This window comes from Neolamprologus brichardi, chromosome 13, assembly GCF_056152115.1.
Source record: "Neolamprologus brichardi isolate AB-2024 chromosome 13, ASM5615211v1, whole genome shotgun sequence".
In the NCBI taxonomy this organism is placed as follows: domain Eukaryota; kingdom Metazoa; phylum Chordata; class Actinopteri; order Cichliformes; family Cichlidae; genus Neolamprologus; species Neolamprologus brichardi.
In genome coordinates this window covers 22,040,358-22,061,666 of record NC_142116.1, presented here as the reverse complement: position 1 = coordinate 22,061,666, position 21,309 = coordinate 22,040,358, and the positions used below count along the sequence as shown (strand labels likewise).

The window sequence follows — 21,309 nt, the reverse complement described above, 5'->3', positions numbered from 1 at the left end:
AACTTTATTGCAAAATTGGCATGACTTTACTTTTAGGAAATTACAACAGATTTTAAAGTTGTTTAAAGTGGCCTAGCTTGTGGGAAGCAATAAAAAGGAACAAAAGTGCATTGCAAAGAAAGTAGTCTTCCAGTTTGTAATGTTGACAAGAACTTGTTCCATAAAATGGGATTTTTCCCAAACTGAGTGCACATTTTGCATGTGGTAATAAAAAAATCCCATACGCACTTATGTTTAATGTAAAGTGTAAGCAAATCATCAGTACCTGTCAAGACCCACTCACTAAATTATGCAGTAAAACATGTACAAAAACTGTACAGCAGACAAATGTCCATTACACCCTGGTTATTTTATTTTCCACATCAGTCTATTTATTACAAAGCAAAGGCTGTAATAATTCATCAGTTTAAATATGTTAATCACATTTCCACAGAACATGATTCCTACTTTCTGTAAATAGTGACTGAACATAACTGCTATAGACATAAAAAAAACAGTACATCAAAGACATTGAAACATGAAAAAAGACATGACATGAAAAAAAACCCCACAACAAAAGATATATTTATGTCACTTAGTAAGTGCTGATCAATCAGTTACATTTTCTAGGTGCATACTTTGTGCATTTAATGTTTGAGCCCACTGTTCCAGATCTGCCTTCAGTGTACTTGCTTCAGGTCGGTTTTCTGGGCTCTGACACAGCATTGACATGATTATCTGGTTCTGCAAAACACATTAAAAAAATCTGCTACTTTCTGTATCAACATGAATATATGTTATCAGTACAAATAATTAGCCAATTCATGCTGCTGCACGATTTTTAACTCATACAAGCAAACAAGAGCACATAACTCCAGTTTTAGAGTCCCTCATTGGCTTCCTGTTAAGTTTTAAATCCATTTTAAAATTCTTTGATTTGTCTTTAAGTCTCTTAATGGTCTTTCCCCTTCTTATTTGTCTGAGCTGCTTCACCCTTACATGCCATCACATGCTCTTAGATCAGCTAAACAGGTGCTTTTGACTGTCCCGAAGACATTTTCTAAATCTCGAGACAAAGCCTTTTTAGTTTTGGAACCTAAAATGTGGAATGAGCTGCCTCTGAAGGTCAGGCAGGCTCTCCGTTTATAAAACACTTTTAAAAACACTATTTTCTTGCTTTTAACCCAGTGTGAGTTGTCATCTGTCTTAAACTTCTTACCCTTTGTAAGTCAGTACATGTACCCTATGTACATGTACTGATTTATTCTTTTATTCTTGTTTTCCTATTTTATGTTATTTTTTTGTTCAGCACTTTGGTCAGCTGTTATGTTGTTTTAAAGTGGTTTATAAATGTGATAGTGAAAAAAATAAGAATTATACCTCTTCTGGAAACTTCAGTGTAAATTCTTCAGGGAGAATTTGCTTTCTGACGCCTGTAAAAATCTAGTATACATAATGATAAAAGGATACAAAAACATGTTATTTGACTTGATAGAAAATCTTCACAAGAAATCAAAAGCAAAACTTAAGTATGCAATTCTATACATTATATTCTTCACACATTAACACTCATAGGAAGCTACCAGTAAACATTTTAAAATGTAAACTATTAAATTGTTATACCAACTCACCTTCCCTCTTTCATGCCCAAGAGAGATTTTCCAAAGGAGTTCAAAATATATCAGTCCCAGAGCAAATATGTCCACTTTGGAGCCATATCTTGTTTTGGTCCTCTGTCATAAAACAAAAACATAATGTGTTACATACCCCTTAACTCAGTGTGAGTGTTTAAATTATAAGATATGGTTGTGGTAAGCTAATCTATGCGGATTTCACTTTTTTCAAGTTGTAGTTAAATTTTAAGACCATGGTATACAAGTCTAAAATTAAAAGTAGAAACTACAAAAAAACCCATCTGGCTGCAATCACTTAAAAAAAGATATCTTAGCATGTATCATAAGAGATGGTTTTATCTGGAATGAAATAAGAGATTTACAGTGAATGAATGAGGTGGTAATAATAGAAAGAAAAAAACTTTTCAATTTGTGAACATCTTTAAAAAAAACACACAAAGAACAGGAGATTCTGTCATTTTAAAGAACATTTGCAGAAGGTAATGAAACTTGAATAGATTCAGAAAATGTTGAGCACATAGCTATCATTGAATACTGTCAAAAACAACAAAAATGCAGAAAAGAAATCAAAGGTTATTTGTTTACAGAGACCTCACCTGTTCGGGAGCCATATATGATTTGGTTCCTGTTTTCTCTGTTCTCTCACTCTGATTTTCATCATTATCATCAGTCTCAGTAGCAACTAGACCAAAATCTCCAATCTTCACTTTTCCATCTTTTCCAAACATGATGTTGGTAGGCTGACGATTGGAAAAGCAAAATTTAAACATTGAGCATTTAGTGCTCCGTGTAGTCAGAAATGAGTGAATAAGCTCAGGTGATTCTACGAGAAATCTTTCAAATTTACACCATATGTGCATCTACTAAGAGGCTGAGGCATAGCACTGGCTGCTTCTAGTATTTCTCCTTGATGCTGCAGCTTTCTGTGCCATCTCTTCAACCTTCTTATACTTATCACCACCTTGTAATGTTGACTTTATTCCCTAAATCAACACTAATAATGTTTTTCTTAATGTGGCCCTAATACTCAGTCATTTCCTGTCTACTGGGTTTACTTGTGAAGTAGAAGAATTACACCAATACTTTAATAGCAGCAGTGTGCATCTCCATTAAACACAGAAAAAGGATACTAAAGAATATGGAAATGGAAAAACTTAAACTTAAATGTGAGCTAGCTCAGCAACATAAGCTTGTGATCCTGTAATCTTGAGTCTCACCTTGAGGTCCCTGTGGATGAGTCTGTGGGAGTGAATGCACTCGACTCCACTGACTATTTGCTGCATAATGGGAAGACTTTCTGCTCTTCTTATAGACTCTTCAAGAGTTGTCTCATTCTTCTCAGTTATCCAATCTTTAAGTGTTTTGTCGTCACATAACTCCATCATAATATAGAGGTACTTTTGTGATGAATTACTACTAGACCTAAAAAAAAAAAGTAAGATTAAAAATCTAATTAGCATCATGTCTTCATTTTAAGCATAGAAATGCAAAACTGGATAATACTAAATAACTGAACAAAACTTACTGGGAAGTACTGTAACTGTCAGTTGTATTGTCCCACTGGTATTCTGAATCCTCCAGCCAACACTTGTAGTATCTAACAATGTTAGAGTGGTTGAGGTCTGATAATGCCCCAACCTCTCTTAGAGCTTTTCTGTTCAGAAGGAAAACACAGAAATGCTTCAGTAAGTAAGACATACATACTCACGGTTTCTGTTATTAGAATATTGCTTATGCAAAACATTTGTACTTTGAAAATATACGCTGCGCATATGACTTACTCTTTGTGGTGAACAATCTTTACAGCATAATATTTCTTCACCAGTTTATCTCTTGCTTTGAAAACATGACCATAGCCTCCTTTAGCAAGACATTCAATGCAATCAAAGTCTAAAGTAAACCTAGTGAGATAAACAACATTCATTAGATGAAGATGTGAAAAAATAAGTAAATTATTGGAAAAAAAGAGGATGCAAAAATCTGACCACACAAGTATAAACGTCATGAAATTTTTTTTTTCATACTGTGATTGGCCTGATGTGTCACTTGGTCTGTTGTCTGTATTTTTGTTTTTGTTAGCGTCCTGAAAAAAACACAGAAGGACATAACATGGTTATTATTATCATTAGTATGTAAAAATATCTGATGTCTGAACATATTAATGAATAATTACTTTTAATGGCGGTCTGGGCTTAGCTAAACATATCAAAGAAAAGAAAAAGGGAAAATACATGCTGTGTTACCCGTCTTTTTCTGTTTAACTACACTGTGATGTGGCAGAGCTGTAAATGTTTGTGGCGCTTTGCAAATACATTTGGATTTTCTTCTAACTTAGTTCTTTGTTAATCCTGAACTTGGGCTTGCAGAGACTGACTTTCAGATGTTGCATTACTGTCGCATTAATATATCGCATGAACAGCTTCTCTACCAGCCATCTGCTACCCAGGGGTAGCAAATATTCTGTGTAAACAGCCAAAGCGCTTGAGTCACAACTGATGTCCATATTTTAAGCTGTTGAAGCCAAATTCAGTGATATTTTACAATCCATTTACAAATACCAGTAGGTTTACAGATCTGAACAGATCTGAACACAGATTTGCTTATTTATTAATGACATTTATAGATTCACCTGGCCGGATCAGTGTTGTTATTCTTAGATTACCTCCTGTATCTCTCCTCAATATTTGAACCCAACACCATACACATTTATGATTTTTAGTACAAATGTAATGACTTTACATTGAAAAAAATATGATTGCACACTAATTGACTGAAATAAAGTGACTGAACTAGAACAAAACACTAAACAAATTTGCAAAAAATTCTGACACAAAAACAGCTTCACATAATGCCACGAAGACTGACATGCTATGACTCTTAACTGTGTCTAGAAAATCTTTCCATGAAAGTTATGAATAGAACTGGTGAGAGACGTGAAAGTGCCCAGCAGCCACTAGAAATAAGTCCAACTTATTGCTAAGAATGCAAACAAAGCTCTAACTACAACTGTGCATGATCTAAAGACCAGCAGTTGACCATTTATCCCATAGTCAAGCCCTCCACCGTCCACCCCATAGTCACCATATGCCATATAATATACAGTGCATAGAATACAGATTATAAAGTGGGGATTTCTTTCTTTCAACAAATTCTGTGTTTAATGCAAGAGACCTTTTCCATGGAAGGGTGTGATGAATCAGTGAAGATAACGGAGTCACTCGTACTTGTTGGCATGCTTTTTGAAGATGCTTCGAGAGACTCCCTTGGAGAATACAACAAGAGTACATGAGTGCTGCTTTCTTAATACTCAACCGTCTGACTTAGTAGTTGTATTCCTACTAGTATTAGAGTTTCTTACATTGAAGGTGTTGACAGCCTGGTTGGTGGAGTGTCTACAGACGAAGTCGACATGAGGGACAGCTATAAAAATGAAAACAAAAAACAATGTTAGCCTTTGGAAGCACTTCTTAATAGTAACCTCACCAATGAGAAAAAAAGCAATCCTAGCATTTTATGCTTTTATAACATTTAGTGTTACTGATCTGACAGTAACGCTAAATGTGGTTTAATTCCAGAAAAGGGACACAGATACACCGATATATTTTATTGTAAAAAAGCCAACTTCAAGTTCTATGAATTCTTTTATAATTTTAAAAGCAACATAAAAAACCCTGACCTTAGTCTCCAACAAGTTCGATAGGTCAGTGATTGATACTGATTCACTTTCACTCCTTGTTGTGACTTCTGACAAGGCCTCCCTTGGAATTAAAAAGAGAGCCATTTGTGCAGTTTTATACATGTTAAACTTGACCACATACTCTACCATTAATGTTAATACTTGCTTACACTGTGGATGCTGGGGATGGCAGCATTGTTGAAACACTGTCTTCAGACATGGTTGACCTGTAGGATACCTAAAATAAGCACAATATGTCACATTCAACATTAGTTATCAAACTTAGAAAAGTGCTGAGTGCAAGCTTTATGAAACTGTGCAATGTTCTGCTAAAGTGACATTTTAGCAGAACATTGCACGTTGTGTAATGAATATGAATATAATTTTTTTTTCTTACCTAAGTGACAATAACATGCTGAAAGCATTTAAATACCTTGCTGTCCCAGTCAGACTGTTCCTGAAGAGCAGACCAGGCCAACTGAGCTGCCTTTCGTTTGGCTTCATTGACAGTGTCACCTACAGCCTGAGGGTAATCCTTCTTGTTGATCACACATTTGTAGAAAAACCTGTGTAACCAGGAAAGATATGTTACTTTAGACTTTATTACCCAACTAAGTGTTATTGCAGCTTCTATTCACCCTCAAAGATTCACTTATACTCACTTAGGGTTATGTTGTGGGCCGCATCTTCTCACTTCAATAATATCAATGATTCGCCCTGTCTTCTTGCAGTAGTTGTGAACAAGTCCAACGAAATTTGTCGGTTTGTGATCTTTATATGTTACACCCAAGCTCTGATATACTAGCTTGGCTGCTTCCTCCTTAGCTTCCTTTTTATTTTTCCCATAGGCAGTTGGGTACTCCTTTCCACCAACCACAAAGCTACAGCATCTTCTGTAACATCATACAACATTATACATTAATTTTTATATTTTTAAAACCAAAAATATATTTAAAAAAAAAAAATTCCTGTGATGTATGGAGGCTTACGGAAAAGCACTTTTGTGTATATTTATTGACTCCTTAGGCTTTATGATGATCTTATTCTTCTGACCATATTCATATATCCAGCTTACATAGTCAGAAATATTTGCTTGAATAAGTGGAGCAGTTGGATTTTCATCTTCTGTTTTCATCTAAAACAAAGACATCAACAAAAAGCAGTTAGACTTGCAGCTGTAAACTACACTTTCATTTTGAACATAATAAGCAACCTAGTATACTTTAGTTCAGCAAAGACTGCATCATGATCTTACAGAATCAACTGGAGCTTGTTGCTCTTTATCCATTACTGCAGAGTATTTCCTGTTGTGGTCTGTTTGGCTCACTTCCTTCAGGCTGTTTAGTGGTGGTAAATCTGATGACAAATGATCAAAGCTTTGATTATACTGGCAAGTAATGAAGTTCTTAACTACATAAAAATACATATCTATATTCAGTACCAGTCAGTTGACGTATCACTTGAATAATATTATTTTGTGCAACTGGTTTGTGAAGAAAGTGACTTTAAACCTTTTTTCACTGTCACAACAGTAATTAGCAGTCAGAGTAATAGTCAATAGACCAAATGACTTGTTATTCATTTACTAGTTAGATGTTCACATTACATCACTATATATACGTCTTTGTCAGCAGAAGAAATGAAAGAATGGTGACAGAACAGGGAGTAACGGAGTGTAGCGCCAATTGCACGAGCCAAAAAATATTACATAAAATAATAAAGCCGACGAATGATAAGAAGTGTGCTATTGCATAGACACACTTAAATATTAAATAAAACTTACCGTGATCATGGCCTGTAGAGCCAAGTTACTCGATTTCACCTCCAAGCCTGTGTGGCTCATTCCCCATAGAACTACATGGTGTCCCACTTCCCCCCAAAATGACGGAGTTGTAATCAGAGTTCAGAATTGCGAATAATTCTGACAAGTCACAAAGTACAATAGTATCTCTTTATCTCTTTTTAAAAAATTGCCTCCACGTTTCCGTAACCGCGTTAGCGGATTCAGCCGCCTTTAAGTTTCGATTCGTCAGTGGAAACGTCATGTCCCAGTGTCCACACCTTGGCAGGCATTAAAACTTAGCATTAAAGCAAAATCGAATAAAAAATAATTGCAATAACTATAATCTACGCATTGTCCATTCCCACTCCTCTATTTATTTTGGCCCATGTTCATATCCATCTGGGAAAGGAGAAAACTAAGGCACAATGGAAATGACGCATGAACAATGGCAATTAAACATTAGAAATGCCTTGTCATTACATGTATAAGCTGGCATGTTAGAAGATCGCGAGTCACCGATTCACTCACAGCTGCTTTCTCTATATTGGAAAAAAGTTTTAAGAAAGTTTCTTGATCCAGAAAATTAAATACAATTTTATGTATATGATAGGATAAAAGACAGGCTATGGAAGAGAGCCAGAGATAATAAATAAATAAATAAATAACCAATGGCTGAATGCAGAGTGGTGTATAAACAGAGAGTGAAAAGAAAGTGAGTAAAGAAGAAATACCCATCATGGGAAGACTCAAAATTCAGTTTTGCAGTACTCCATGGCAAATCTATCTTACGCAGTGACTTCACAGTAAAAATCTGAGAGAAGGATTTATTCACTTAACAGTACATTTATTATTTCAATTGATGAAATTACTCACATGACACCCTATACCACTTACTGTAATAGAAAGTGGCCTGCATGGAAACTACCATAACCAGCATGCTACTCCCTCCACACAGGAAAGGCACTGAAAGGATGAACCCAAGTCACCTTGTAACGTTTTTTATTGCACCTACTATTTCACATTGCAGTCATTCATCTGGAGTTCTTTTTTTTCCGTTTTTAATTATTATTGTTATTATTATTATTATTATTATTATTACAAAACTATACAAAGAAAGTATGACATCACTTTTATTACAAAATATTAGAGGATAAAACAAATAATTTATATAAGTGTAGACAACAAGTGAATAATGACACAAATTTAATTTGTATTTCATTCACATATTATAACATGAATTACTTCATCAGCCTTTCTTTAAACCAAGCACTCCATAAATACAACTATATCTGATGATGCATCAGACCATGAAAAGAAAGCATTCAAAACATCCACACATGCACTGCATGACATGATGTGCATTGAATACAGTCATGCATGAAATGACTAATCTGAGTGTTCTTTTTAAGACTTTTCATTAAAGTCCTTATAACTGTCAAACTGTGTTACTATTTCGAAGCATTTGTTTTTGCATTAAAAGTGCATCAGAGTACTCTTTCAGCTCCTCCTTTAGTTTACTTGCTTCAGGACGGTTTTCTGGCTTCGCACACAGCATTGCCTTTATGATTTGATGCTGCATTTAGACATAAGAAGAAAACAGTGTGAAATCAATATCAATCAATGCTGTCATTTATTGTGAAAGTCCAGTATATATTATTTGCCACATTTATACTTTACTTGGGAAATTAAACAAAGAAAACTTTCAGGTTCTTGGTCATTTTTGCTATTAACGATCAACAGTTGTGGCTCTTCATCCTTTGATGGAAATAGATGATTGCTGGAAATGTGTGTATATTTTTAAAAAAGAAGACGCAAGTTTTATGTAGTAAACTTAAAATAATGTTGATGTACCTCTTGTGGAAAATTATTCAAAAACCCTTGAGGAAGTTTCTGGCTTCGGGCATTGTCCCAAACCTGGCATTTATATAATGAGAGAAGGGATGAAAATGATGATCTGTTCATTTATTAAACAATATTAAATAAAAACATAATACACAAAAAATTTGATTTATATCAACATTCTGCTTCCTATGACACAAACTGAAAACCATTATTAACAGAGCAAGTTTGCAGCAACATTTTGCATAAGCTTTGGAAAAACTCACCGCTTTTCTTTCAGGGCCAACAGAGAGATTCCAAAGAAGTTCAAAATATATCAACCCCAAAGCAAATATGTCTACTTTTCGGTCGTAATGGCTCTTGCTTTTCTGTCATTAAAAAGAGAAAAACAAAAAACAACACAACAGTAAGTGCTGTGAAACCTGCACTAGTTACATCTCGTGTCTTCTCTTATCAACGGCTATACTAAAAACATGACTCGCACTTTTTCTCTTTCTTCCTGACTGCCAAAAAGTGTGTGTGCAAGCTGCATTAATCCCATAACAGACAATAAAGGAAGTAAGTCTGAAAGCCAGGTAGGAGCGTGCTGTGTAATGAAACACTTTTCAGAGAAGCCTAAGAAACAGAAAAATGTAACTCACAACTTAAGTTTCTGTGAAATTTGTATTGCACGTCTAAGAAAGTTTCAATATATGCAATATACTTATACAAACTGTGGATAAATAAAGGAAAAAATGGACAGGAAATATGCAAAAAGGGCCAATTTTGTGAGTAAATAATAGAAGACAAAAAAAGATTTTTACTATCTCTTTTCAATATGGGTGGACTAACCCTTAAGGACATTGGGCATTAGAAACTAGTTTAATAGTCAACCCAATGCTCCTTTGGTTTTAAGGCAGTTGATTTAAATGGTTTTCCTATTTACTTGCAAAGTAGTAAAATAGGTTTTTAGTAGTACAAGAAAGAAGGTGCATTGTCTTATGGTGTTGACAACCCATCGGAGTGTCTTTAATGTCTTTCAATTTAGATTATTCAACCTGCTCGGGAGCCATATAAGATGGTGTTCCTTTGTAAGCACTTCTTTCCAGTAGATTCTCAGCATCATTGTCAATCTCAGCAGTGACCAGGCCAAAGTCTCCAATCTTCACTTCTCCATCCCGTCCAAACATGATGTTGGCAGGCTATACATTTGAAGAAAAGGCACAAATAAACGTCTACCTCTTTATGAGATGTGCAGCAACAAACAACCGTCTTCTCCTCTTTGTCTCACCTTCAGGTCTCTGTGGATGAGCATCTTTGAGTGAATGTACTCGACTCCACTGGCTATTTGCTGAGCAATGATTAGGCTCTCTTCCTTTCTCCTTGAGTCTCGCAGAGATTTCTTCACATTCTGAGTATTCTTCTCGTCTATCCACACTCTAAGTGTTTTAGTATCACACAGCTCCATCTGAATATAGAGGCACTTTTCAGATGAATCACTAGCAGACCTTGAAAAGAAAAAAAAAATGAAGGAATTATGAACCTTTACTTTATCCTCAATGGTGAGGCAACACTCTGTAAACTACTGTAAAAAGCAAGAAGACAGAAAACTGTGGCGCAATGTGTGTTGCAATAATAAACTTTAATGTGTCCAGTCTTCAAAAATGTACATCAAGGTAACAGACAAGAAACTAAAGTGTGAAGTGAATGCTTTCTCTGTCATTTACACCACATGTGATGCAATGTTAAGACATAATAATATTAATAATGAAGTAATGTGACTTACTGCGAAGTACTGTAGGTGTCACCTGTACTGTCCATTTGGTATTCTAAATCCTGAATCCAACAGGTGTAGTATCGAACAATGTTGGTGTGATGGAGGTCTGATAATGCCACCACCTCCCTTAGAGACTTTCTGATTATAAGGAGTACAAGAAATATCAATAAACTTTAAATCTCTTTTTAAAAATCTGTAACTTTCCAGCTGAGGGACTCGATACATCAGGAGACAATACTGTAAGAGTATCTCTGTGAAGACTTATAACAACTCCCTCACTTTCAGAAGAATTCTAAGTTTCATATAGCTTCAGGCTGTCATTGTGCTATGATGTAGCCATCAAATGCACATGTAACGCACAGAACTAACCTTAAGTAGCAAGCTAGCTGCAACTGAGGAATGTACACTTTCAACTAACCAAAAAAAATTCTGTGTCAGTTTTGTATAAGAAACATTGGTTTATTTATTACTTTATGAAGTAAGAAGACATTAGATACTGATGGGTGACCTGATACTAGAATGGATAGATTGCATACCACATGGAGATAAATGCCTTAAACAACCAAATTCCTGCTCGAATCATTTGCTGCGTTACTCTCTCGTTGTATTATTCCCTCTCGCCACTATTTCTATCAAAAATGTTTCCAAATGCTAAAAAAAAAAGGTACATTAGCATTAGCGGACAGTAGCACAAAGTCGTGTAAAACAGTAATGTGATGAGAAATTTGGCACCTTAATTCATTTACTGATGCTAAAGTGAAGGCTGTAGATGGATGTTAAGTAAAAACAAAACATCAAAAACCTAAATGTATTTGTACACCGAAAAACAAAAGATGCAAAATATCCCCAAACAGATGACAGTAAATTTGCCACCCGCCTTACTGAAAACTCTTGTATACTACTAGTGTGCTAAGATTGTTAGGCATAAGATATTGGAGGCTTTGGAAAGACTGAAGAGATCTCTCTCAAATCTCCTGTACAGAGCTAGTGGGAATTCACTTTTTTCATAAACTTAAACAAAATTAAATATTTATATTAAATATTTACTTACTCTTTGCAGCGAACAATTTTAATAGCATAATATTTATTCAGCAGTTTATGTTTTGCCTTATAAACACGACCAAAGGCTCCTTTACCAAGGCGCTCTATAGAGTCGAATTCCAGTGTAAACCTGTAGAGATTAACATAGGTGTTACTATTAATGACAAATGCTAACAAAGACAAAATTCTCCTTTAACTATAAACTGTAGTAAAAAGATGATAGCAGTACATTGTAGTGTTTTTTTATACCTTAATTGTACTACTTGACTTGATGTTTTCTCGGTGGAACCTCTTTCTTTACTCTTTTCTTTGAGATCAGAGCTGTGCAAATCCTTAAAAAAAAGCAAAGTCAGCATATTGAAATACCAGTATTAAACAAAAAACTGAAATCACTCAGAATTTCTGTGAGTCCTTCATACCTTTTTTTTGTGTCTGGAAACATTACCGAAATTTGCTGCAATTCTAACCAGGAAAATCATCATTAGCAATAATGTCAGATGAAATATTACACAACAATGTTTACAACAGGTTTCAAAGTATGACTTACCTTATTTTTGGTTTTAAATCAGGATTTTGATCCTTAAAATAGGAGAAATAAAGGGGGAAATAAGGCTAAATTAGATGACATTTAGATACAAAACATTTGTTACAAACAAGACAAACTTAGTTATTACATAGTATTATTAATAGTAGTTTGAAACACTGATGTCAATCATCAGGTACTGAAAGTTTGTAAGGTGCTATTTTACAAATACACACTCAATTTCTGCCCAGAGCCTTAGCTAACTTCTTGTCTGTATAGAATGTATATATTTATGTATGTTTTCCACATACATCATCCCAAGGAAACTTTTCCTTCATTTGTACAAGTACATAGTTGAGCCTTGTTGGATTAGTTCCTACAGATAAAAATTATATACTTGAACAACATCACAAGAAAAAATAATATTTTCAGTCATTTTTCAAATGCTTGGAAAAAGTTAAGCCCGTTTCTAGCTAATATTATCCCCTTTAGTACAAATTACTCATAGGAAATTTGCATAATTATCCACCTGCTTGATGTGAGGAAAATCTGCAGTGTGCAAAATCATTGGCCAGTATTGCAGTGATACAGATTTTACCACATTTATATTTTAATTAGAAAAGAATATCAGACTGTAGGATTCAGAGGTTTAAACAACATGGGTTTACCTTTCCCAGGTAAATCCTATCATTGGTATTTTTTCTTGAACTTCTTGTTCTAATTTTACCTATTTATACAACTGTGAGTTTTATGTTAAAAAAACAAACAAAAAAACAAAAAAAAAAACAGGAACAGCAAAAAAGAAAGTGATGAATGAAATTGACAATAACAAAATCTAGGATGCATTCATTGAGACCGGAGTTATTAGTGAGGGTTTTTTTTCTTGTTATTTTTTAATTTTTATTTTATTCTGACTTTGTTTTTAATTCACTTTCGTTTCAGTTGGTTTCCAAAGTGAATGTTCTTGTTTTACTCTTTTTTTAAATTATTATTGCATCAAGGGGATATGTCAGAGGCAAGATTTAGGAAAATCAGTGCAGGTATTGCAAGAAAAAAAGAAAGCAGTTGACTCACAGTGTTGTAGACATATAGGGTCTCAATAAACATGTACACCAGTGACCCATCAGGCAGGTTGAAATAAACAAACTAAATACTAAAACTAAAGATATTTCCTCTATATTTGTATTTTAGTTTAGCTTTTTTCCCCCTAACTGTGCAAAATCATTTCACTTCACTTTAAAAAAAAGTCTAGTTTTAATTTTCATTTCATTTTTTTCACATCTAATTTTAGTTTAGTTTAAGCTGACTATAATAACCTTCATTGAGACTGATCTGTTTTCATTTATGTCATTTATTTAATTTATGAAGACTGTCAAATGCATTTGTCACATTTAATAGATCCTGATCACCAATATGTAGTGTTTGCTTGATCACATCTATTTTCATACCTTGATATTACTATAGATACATCACCCATTATTATTGAAAAGTTGTTACTGCAATTATGAAAACTACTAATTGGGAGTGTAGAATTGGAGCTAAATAATTAAAAGCATCCTAATATAACCGTGTTAGTATCAAAGGACATGACAACAAAAGATATAGAAGACACAGGAGATAACAAACCTGTTCCTTGGAAGGTCTCTGAACCTTTGGGGAAACAACTGGGTCACTTGAAGTCGTTGGTATTCTTTCTGATTTTGCATCATGTGGGATCCTTTGAAAATACAGCAAGATACATTCATGCAGTTTTCTCCACATTAAACTTAATTATTAGGTGTGCTTGCTCATTCCATTGCCTTACAGAGTGCCCGCTGGGCTGGACAGCTGGACTGGTGTAACATCATCTGACACAGCTGAGCAAGAAACCAGCTGAAAGAAACAAAAAGTGTTCAGCTGTACACTAAGGCACTGTTTGGTAGTAGGACATTTTAGTGTAAAATAATATGATTGTTGGTAAGTGCAGGGGATATTTATTAACATGCACGACACACCCTTACTATTTGTCCATCTGGCTGCTGCAAAATTAACCATTGGTTAACCACATACATGTATGTTTAAAATGAGACTGTCAGAAAAATTCTAAATGTTTTTGAAAACATTAGTTTTAGCTATAATTTAAACCTCCTAAGACCTGAACTCTTTCATGGCATGCATTTTTAATTTCTCCTTGCTATTTGGGCTGATTGGGACCTGATGAATGCAAAAACAAAGAATTACATGATTTTTTTTCTGATTTTTAGAGCCACATATGATGACATTTGCTTTAAATTTCGATAGAACAGTGGCAGTATAATGTCCTCGTAAGTGGAAATCAGGCCCTTGTAGAGCAAAATTTAGTATTTTGGTCTAGACAACCCAAAATGTGATGTCCACATATGTGGATGCCAGGTCTTAGGAGGTTAATATACAACATAAAATATTTAGCAATAATCACTTTCTGTATGGTTTCTGTAAGGTACAGCAGTGGCTTCAAACGCATGTTAGCATCCTGGAACCGACATCAGGTGTTTTTTTTGATATTTTTTACATTTAACCTCTTAGCATGTCTGCTTTTTTGCGACTGATCTGGTTGCATATGTAAATCTGTGAGGTCTGTTCTCAAAGCGCAAAACATAGAGAAGAAAATATTTAAATCAAGCACATACACTTATTTACTAATGTTTTCAAATGCCATTTACTGATAATTGCACCAATAACGCTAAAAAAAAAGAAAAGAAATATGCCTTATTTTTTTGGGCTGGATATTGAAATTAACTTACTGTACCTGTGTTTACAAAACAACCATAAACTTTTGTAAATCACCCGTAAAACTAACCACATCTATGAGGTCTATTTGGGGTTTGTTCTCACCCACTAGTTTCCTCCATTTAGCAAATCTGGTCGTATGCTTTAGAAACACATGCTTTTTTTAAAAAAAAAAAAAGAAAAAGTTCACTAAGTACAATAATATCTGATGATTTTGTTAGGAACATATTTCTGCATCATCCAGTCTTTGAGATACAGCAATATTTGGACACTTATAAAATATATGATTATGATTGTGAAGTATTGTTCCTTTACCTAAATTGTGCTTCCCTGTCTGTAACACTGAGCTTACACTTTTCAAGCTGTTTTAACACATGAAGTTCAGGCATCTTAGAGAGAAAGGACAATACAAAATACTTGGCTGTCCTCTCTTTTATGACCTTACAACTAGCAGGAAATAACCCGCCTCAGACTAGTTTGCACTATTGGAAATACAGTTTGGTTTAGGCAAGCTTCCCGCATAAAGTGGGTTTGAAGCAGTAAGAATGATGCCCACTAATTAGAAGCGAATGCAATCCGACATCACACATCATGTGTACACAGCAAGTAGGGAGCAGGTAGATGAATGAAATGTGCGACATTTGCTTTCTCACAAGCATCTCTGTTGAATGATGCTGAGAAAAGTTTAGGAGTGCAACGACTTTATAGTAAGGAATTAAAAAGCTAGAGTGTGTTGGATGAGGAATATGGAAGATTTCAAGGTTGTGGATAAAAACAAAAATCATTAAGTAAAGATCATTAAGTACCTTGCTATCCCAATTTGATTGTTCCTGAAGAGCAGACCACGCCTGCCGAGCAGCATTTTGTTTGGCCTCTTTGATAGTCTTACCCTCACCCACAGGATATTCCTTGTTGTTAATGACTACTTTGTAGAAGAATCTGTGTAGGGAGACAATATCAGCAGCAACAGGTTTAAGAGTTTTGTGCCATACAAATAGCTTTATATACACACATATAGATTTAGTCTATATAAGGTGTATTTAGTTAAAAAGGTTAAGTCATACTCACTGAGGATTATGTGGTGGACCGCATTTGCTCACTAGGACGTAATCATGGCAATGCTTTGTTTTCTGACAGTAGAGATTGATGAGTCCTATGAAATTCTCTTCTGTAAAGATTTCAGCTTCTTTCTTTACCATCAAGCTCTTTGTCTTAGAACTATAAAGACAAGCCACATATTCAGAACTTTACCAACAAAAGAGAATCCAAACATTGAAACTGAAACTATTTGTTGCAACTGTTTGTCCTCACCAGTTGTCGTCATGATTCTGATTTATTTCTACTCCTTTGTGACTTGAGGAACCACCGTCTTTTAGATCGATGATCTTAGAACAAGAACGGACATTTAAACTGATTTTACTTAATCCGGTAATTAAAAAAACTTCTGCAACAGCCTCAAACTGGTGAACCGTGGCAGGAGTGGATGAAAGAATGGGATATAACCAACCTGCTCCTTGGAAGCATTAGATGACTGGGAGAAAACAACTGAGTCATTTGTAGTTGTTGTACTGCTACTTGATTTTGGATAACCAGAGTCCCTTTGAGACAAATAAAATGCCTAATTAATAGGTATTTTCAACATTACATGTTACCATCTACAGTACTGCTTAGCCTTACAGTGTGCTTGGTGGTGTGGACAGCTTGGACGGTGCTCTATCATCTGACACAGCTGACTTGATAGTTATCTGAAAACACAAAGGAGGTTGTGGCGCTGTTAAACACAACCCTTCTCATTATAGTCTGCATGATCATACAGAAGAAATTCTGATTTAGTTATTCGAGTAAGGCCATCAAAATCTGACTGATGAAAAATCTCCAAAATAGGCAGAATAGTACAAGAATTATCTGAGGAAAACACTTTAATATGCAAATAGGACAGAGTGCTCCATAATAAAAAGTTACGATGAGGCCAAGAGCTTACTCAACCATTACACGCAAAAAGAATTAGGTGAACATACACAGAGATGGACACCTGAATTTTGTTTCTAGGGGAACTCAAACTCAAGTGTGCAATAAAATTATGTAAATAGTGTATGCAGCACCTAAAATACCAGGCTAGGGTCCCACTATTCTTTGGGAACAGTGTCAGCCTGGGTGGTACCATAGTGTGAATAGTGGAAATACCAACATCAACAATCTACTAAATGGCCAAAATACACTGAACAAAAATATAAACGCAACACTTTTGTTTTTCCTCCCATTTTTCATGAGCTGAACTTAAAGATCTGAAACATTTTCTACATACACAAAGGACCCATTACTATCAAATATTGTTCACAAATCCTTCGAAATCTGTGTTAGTGAGAACTTCTCCTTTGCCGAGATAATCCATCTCACCTCACAGGTGTGGCATGTCAAGGTGCTGATTAGACAGCATGAATATTGCACAGGTGTACCTTAGACTGCCCACAATAAAAGGCCACTCTGAAATATGCAGTTTGATCACACAGCACAATGCTACAGATGTCGCAGCTTTTGAAGGCATGTCTACCAGAACTGCTGCCTGTGAAATGAATGCTCATTTCTCTGCCATAAGACATCTTCAAAGGTGTTTCAGAGAATTTGGCAGTACATCCAACCGGCCTCACAATCGCAGACCACATATAACCACACCAGCCCAGAACCTCCACATCCAGCATGTTCCCCTCCAGGATGGTCGACCAGGTGGAGACCAGCCACCCGGACAGCTGCAGCAACAATTGGTTTAAAACCAAAGAATTTCTGCAAAAACTGTAAGAAACCATCTCAGGGAAGCTCATCTGTATGCTCGTCGTCCTCATCGGGGTCTGGACCTGACTGCAGTTCGTCACTGTGACCAACTTGAGTGGGCAAATGCTCACATTCGATGGCGTCTGGCACGTTGGAGAGGCGTTCTGTTGACAGATGTTTTTACTGTTCCGGGCAGATGACAGACAGCTTGTGTTGCGTTGTGTGGATGAGCAGTTTGCTGACGTCAACTTTGTGGATTGAGTGGCCCGTGGTGGCGGTGGGGTTATGGACAATGAATACGAGTGCATTTTATTATTGGCATTTTGCATGCACAGAGATACTGTGTTGAGCTCCTGAGGACCATTGTTGTGCCATTTATCCATGACCACAACCTCATGTTACAGCATGATAATGCACGGCCCCATATTGCAAAGATCTGTACACAATTCCTTGGAAGCTGAAAACATCCCAGTTCTTGCATGACCAGCATACTCACCAGATATGTCACCCATTGAGCATCTTTGGGACGCTCTGCACGGCGTATATGACAGCGTGTTCCAGTTCCTGCCAATATTCAGCAACTTTGCACAAGTATTGAAGAGGAGTGGACCAACATTCCACAGTCCACAATCAACAACCTGATCAACTCTATGCCCACTGGTATTATATCAGCTTTTAGGGCTACTGCAGAGTCTATCTTAGGCTATGACAGCAGGTTTGGAAATCTAACAATCAGGAAAGCAGGAAAAATTATAGGAACATAAACATTCCCCAAGATATTTTTTTACTGTTCGATAGGCCACAATATTTTATTAGGAGGTACAACTTCCCTTTGTGTCAGTATAACTGCTACAAATATTCAATTGTCCCTTTGTCAGTTAAACTGGTAAATGAACAGCTCATGACTGAAGGACAACTCTACTACTACTTCAACTATTTATTCAATTATTTATGCATTCTAAGGTCTGTATTTATAAAAGTGTGCCCAACTAGGGTTTATGCTTTGATTTTTATTACTATGTGTGTGGGGGTTTTTTTTTACGATGCAGGAGCTGGCCGATCCAGGATGATTTCCCCCTACGGCAGACAATAAAGTACTCTTAACTTAACAGAAAATGTTAAATACCTTGCTGTCCCAGTCTGACTGTTCCTGAAGAGCAGACCAGGCTAAGCGAGCTGCATTTTGTTTGGCTTCCTTGATGCTGTTACCCTCACCAACAGGGTATTCCTTGCAGTCTATGACTAATTTGTAGGAAAATCTGTTGTGAAACAGTGAAAAACTGGTTTACATCATTTACCAACTGTTAAACATCAGCCAGCATTCAGCAGAAATTGTCTATAATGGCTGGTAAGGGGACGGTCACACTCACTGTCGATTATGAGGCGGTCCACATATATCCTCTTCAATAAACGTGTGGGAGCGGGATGTTTTCTGACAGTAGTGGTTGACAAGACCTATGAAATTTACCTCTGTAAACCTTTTATCTTCAGGTTTCACAGCCAAACTCTTTATCTGAAGGCTACAATATCAAAGAAAAAATACATAAAAACTGAAACCTCAACCACTTTAAACAATACATAGTTTACAAAAAGGCTTCACAGGGATAAAGCATCAAAAAGAAACACTGTTTCAACTCACCAGACATCTGCAACATTTTGTTTTGTTTCCTCTTTTTGCTGACTTGATGTGAAAATGTCTTTCTCATTTCCAGTCTGGAATATAAAGTACAAGTGAACATGTTACTAGAACATGCATGAAAATATTTAAACCATTTCTCCAGTTTTCTTTGACGTCAAGTCAGTCAGTATAAAACAGTATGTTCCATTAGTTACCTCTAAAGTGCCACATATATGATATACAAGCTTGGCTGCTTCCTCCTTAGCTTCCCTTCTTGTTTTCCCGGAAGCTGCCGGGTACTCCTTGTCACCAACAAAAAAGTTACACCATCTAACATTAAAAGAAAAATATTAAATATATTTCAAATAGATTATTCACATCTACAATCAAAACTAGATGCATCATGTAGACTTACTGATTTTCATTATTTGGTCCAGGTCTGGTAGCCTCCACGGGCTTTACAATCACCCTGTTCCTTTGACCATACTCATTAAGCCAGCCGATGTAGTTGATGTTACTGCCACTTCTCTGATGAACTGATGTATTAGAAACTTCTGCAGCATTTTCTGTCTGTTTGTAACCAACAAACACATAGCAGATTAAAACAAATGTCCACACATACAGTGAGTGAATACAATGGTGCAATGATCTTACAGTATCAGCTGATTCCTCCAAAAAGCCTGCCAATGCATTTTTAGCAGCGTTCTGCTTGGCTTCCTTCTTGCTCTTTCCAACAGCGTCAGGATAGGCTTTACCATTCAGAACAGCTCTGATAGTAAATCTGTTGAACAGACAAATACAGTAAACTTCTAGTGTACTTTCCCCACACAAAATATCGAATATGCCATTCTACAACTTGAGGCCAATTTAAGCTTTAAAAATTGGAACACTGTTACTGTATCTTTATATACACGTGGCAAAAAAATACTCAGGACCACAGAACTTGCTGCTCAAAAATATTTTGTCCGTTTTTAACATATGGTTGGGATGTTTTATTTGTACGGTAGGAGATAAACAAACAATTGTAACAAAACATTACAATTGCATGCAGAGTGACAAAGTTTATGTGTGGAAACAACACACTAGCAAAATACTGCAGGATCAACATACCTGTGGAAATTTAGTGAATGGACTAAAGCGACGTACAAAATACATTTACTGTGCACAAACGTGCATTTGGTAGCGAGTAAGCGAAAATACAGTGGAAGCTAAGTTTCAAAGAGTTGACATTTATGTTACAATAGCCTACTACGGTTTCATTGAAGAGTCTGTCCTACAAAAATACACTCTCGTACGACATCCCAGGTGGCAGATCCCATCTGTGTTCAACTTACGTTTTAATGTGGTCAGGGCCAGCAGCTCCAACCTCCACAAACTGGAGCGCCAGTCGCTGTTTCTGTGCATACTCGTTTAACTTAGCTATGTAGTTTTCCATCCTAAGTTTGTCGGGAGTCGGATTATTTACACAAAATTCATAAAAATATAGAACAAAGTACAAATCTCAAAATAAAACATGGTTTCCGTTTTTCCTTTCCATGTCAGTTTAGGTTTCGTTTTCTCCGAAAACGTCACATGGTGCTTTCAAGTAATGTCCGACATATCAACCACGTTTTGTTCAGTAAAGTCTCTATAAAAAAGAAATGGTGTGAAGCTGTACGCTGAAACTTGCAGAGTTGGGTGGAAGATATCCAAATAAAGTATAACAACAGAGAAAGTGTGAGTTATAGTACAGGAAAACTGAGTAGCAATGATGCTGTTTTGGGAGAATAGCTGTTTGCTTTATCAGTAGTTGTTTTAGATTGTTTTTTGTAGTTTAACTAATGTTAAAGCTCGGAATTTCAAACGTTTTAACCCGTTTGTGTTTTTTTTAATCTTACGTATGTTAGGATTGAATGACTACATGTCCCAAGATGTTTAAGAGCAGCTCCCATCGCTAAGTTTCA

At 35.9% G+C, this 21,309-nt stretch overlaps 2 protein-coding genes across 3 annotated transcripts; both read right to left on the bottom strand.

Annotated features, from left to right (window-relative positions):
* Positions 1-398: 398 nt before the first annotated feature.
* LOC102789554 (interferon-induced, double-stranded RNA-activated protein kinase-like) lies at positions 399-7,301 on the bottom strand. The gene is made up of 17 exons (XM_006806918.3): positions 7,073-7,301; positions 6,545-6,645; positions 6,279-6,424; positions 5,952-6,182; positions 5,723-5,855; positions 5,460-5,527; positions 5,290-5,371; positions 4,972-5,033; positions 4,785-4,875; positions 3,638-3,696; positions 3,395-3,514; positions 3,139-3,267; positions 2,831-3,035; positions 2,210-2,353; positions 1,611-1,712; positions 1,360-1,422; positions 399-723 (listed from the first exon to the last, which is right to left on the bottom strand). The coding sequence occupies exons 2-17, from the start codon at positions 6,575-6,577 to the stop codon at positions 589-591; spliced, it is 1,803 nt and encodes a 600-aa protein (XP_006806981.2). The 5' UTR covers positions 6,578-6,645; positions 7,073-7,301; the 3' UTR covers positions 399-588.
* Positions 7,302-8,151: 850 nt separating this feature from the next.
* Positions 8,152-20,913, bottom strand: LOC102789848 (interferon-induced, double-stranded RNA-activated protein kinase-like). Of its 2 annotated transcripts, XM_035914907.2 has the most exons (24): positions 20,701-20,913; positions 20,021-20,147; positions 19,782-19,936; positions 19,582-19,696; positions 19,388-19,461; positions 19,119-19,268; positions 18,875-19,007; positions 16,657-16,724; positions 16,487-16,577; positions 16,291-16,364; positions 16,048-16,197; positions 15,786-15,918; positions 14,036-14,103; positions 13,858-13,948; positions 12,256-12,287; positions 12,128-12,170; positions 11,958-12,040; positions 11,719-11,838; positions 10,677-10,805; positions 10,182-10,398; positions 9,949-10,092; positions 9,178-9,279; positions 8,924-8,986; positions 8,152-8,645 (listed from the first exon to the last, which is right to left on the bottom strand). In XM_035914907.2, exons 1-24 carry the CDS (start codon positions 20,799-20,801, stop codon positions 8,508-8,510), a joined length of 2,601 nt encoding a protein of 866 aa, XP_035770800.2. In that variant the 5' UTR covers positions 20,802-20,913; the 3' UTR covers positions 8,152-8,507. The 2 variants fall into 2 exon arrangements, with proteins under 2 accessions (XP_035770800.2, XP_035770799.2); XM_035914906.2 differs by having other exon boundaries at positions 19,782-20,147.
* Positions 20,914-21,309: the final 396 nt, after the last annotated feature.

Bases quoted from the DNA above. Each gene is read 5' to 3' on its own strand.
- LOC102789554 (XM_006806918.3), bottom strand. From the start codon at position 6,577: ATGGATAAAGAGCAACAAGCTCCAGTTGATTCT. The intron at 1,423-1,610 runs GTGAGTTGGTAT...TATGTATACTAG, and splicing joins TTGGGCATGAAAGAGGGAAG to ATTTTTACAGGCGTCAGAAA. The intron at 724-1,359 runs GTATAATTCTTA...TGTGTTTTGCAG, and splicing joins CACTGAAGTTTCCAGAAGAG to AACCAGATAATCATGTCAAT.
- LOC102789848 (XM_035914906.2), bottom strand. From the start codon at position 20,801: ATGGAAAACTACATAGCTAAGTTAAACGAGTATGCACAGAAACAGCGA. The intron at 16,725-18,874 runs GTATTTAACATT...TTGTGTTTTCAG, and splicing joins AGTCAGACTGGGACAGCAAG to ATAACTATCAAGTCAGCTGT. The intron at 15,919-16,047 runs GTGAGTATGACT...CTCCCTACACAG, and splicing joins GGTCCACCACATAATCCTCA to ATTCTTCTACAAAGTAGTCA.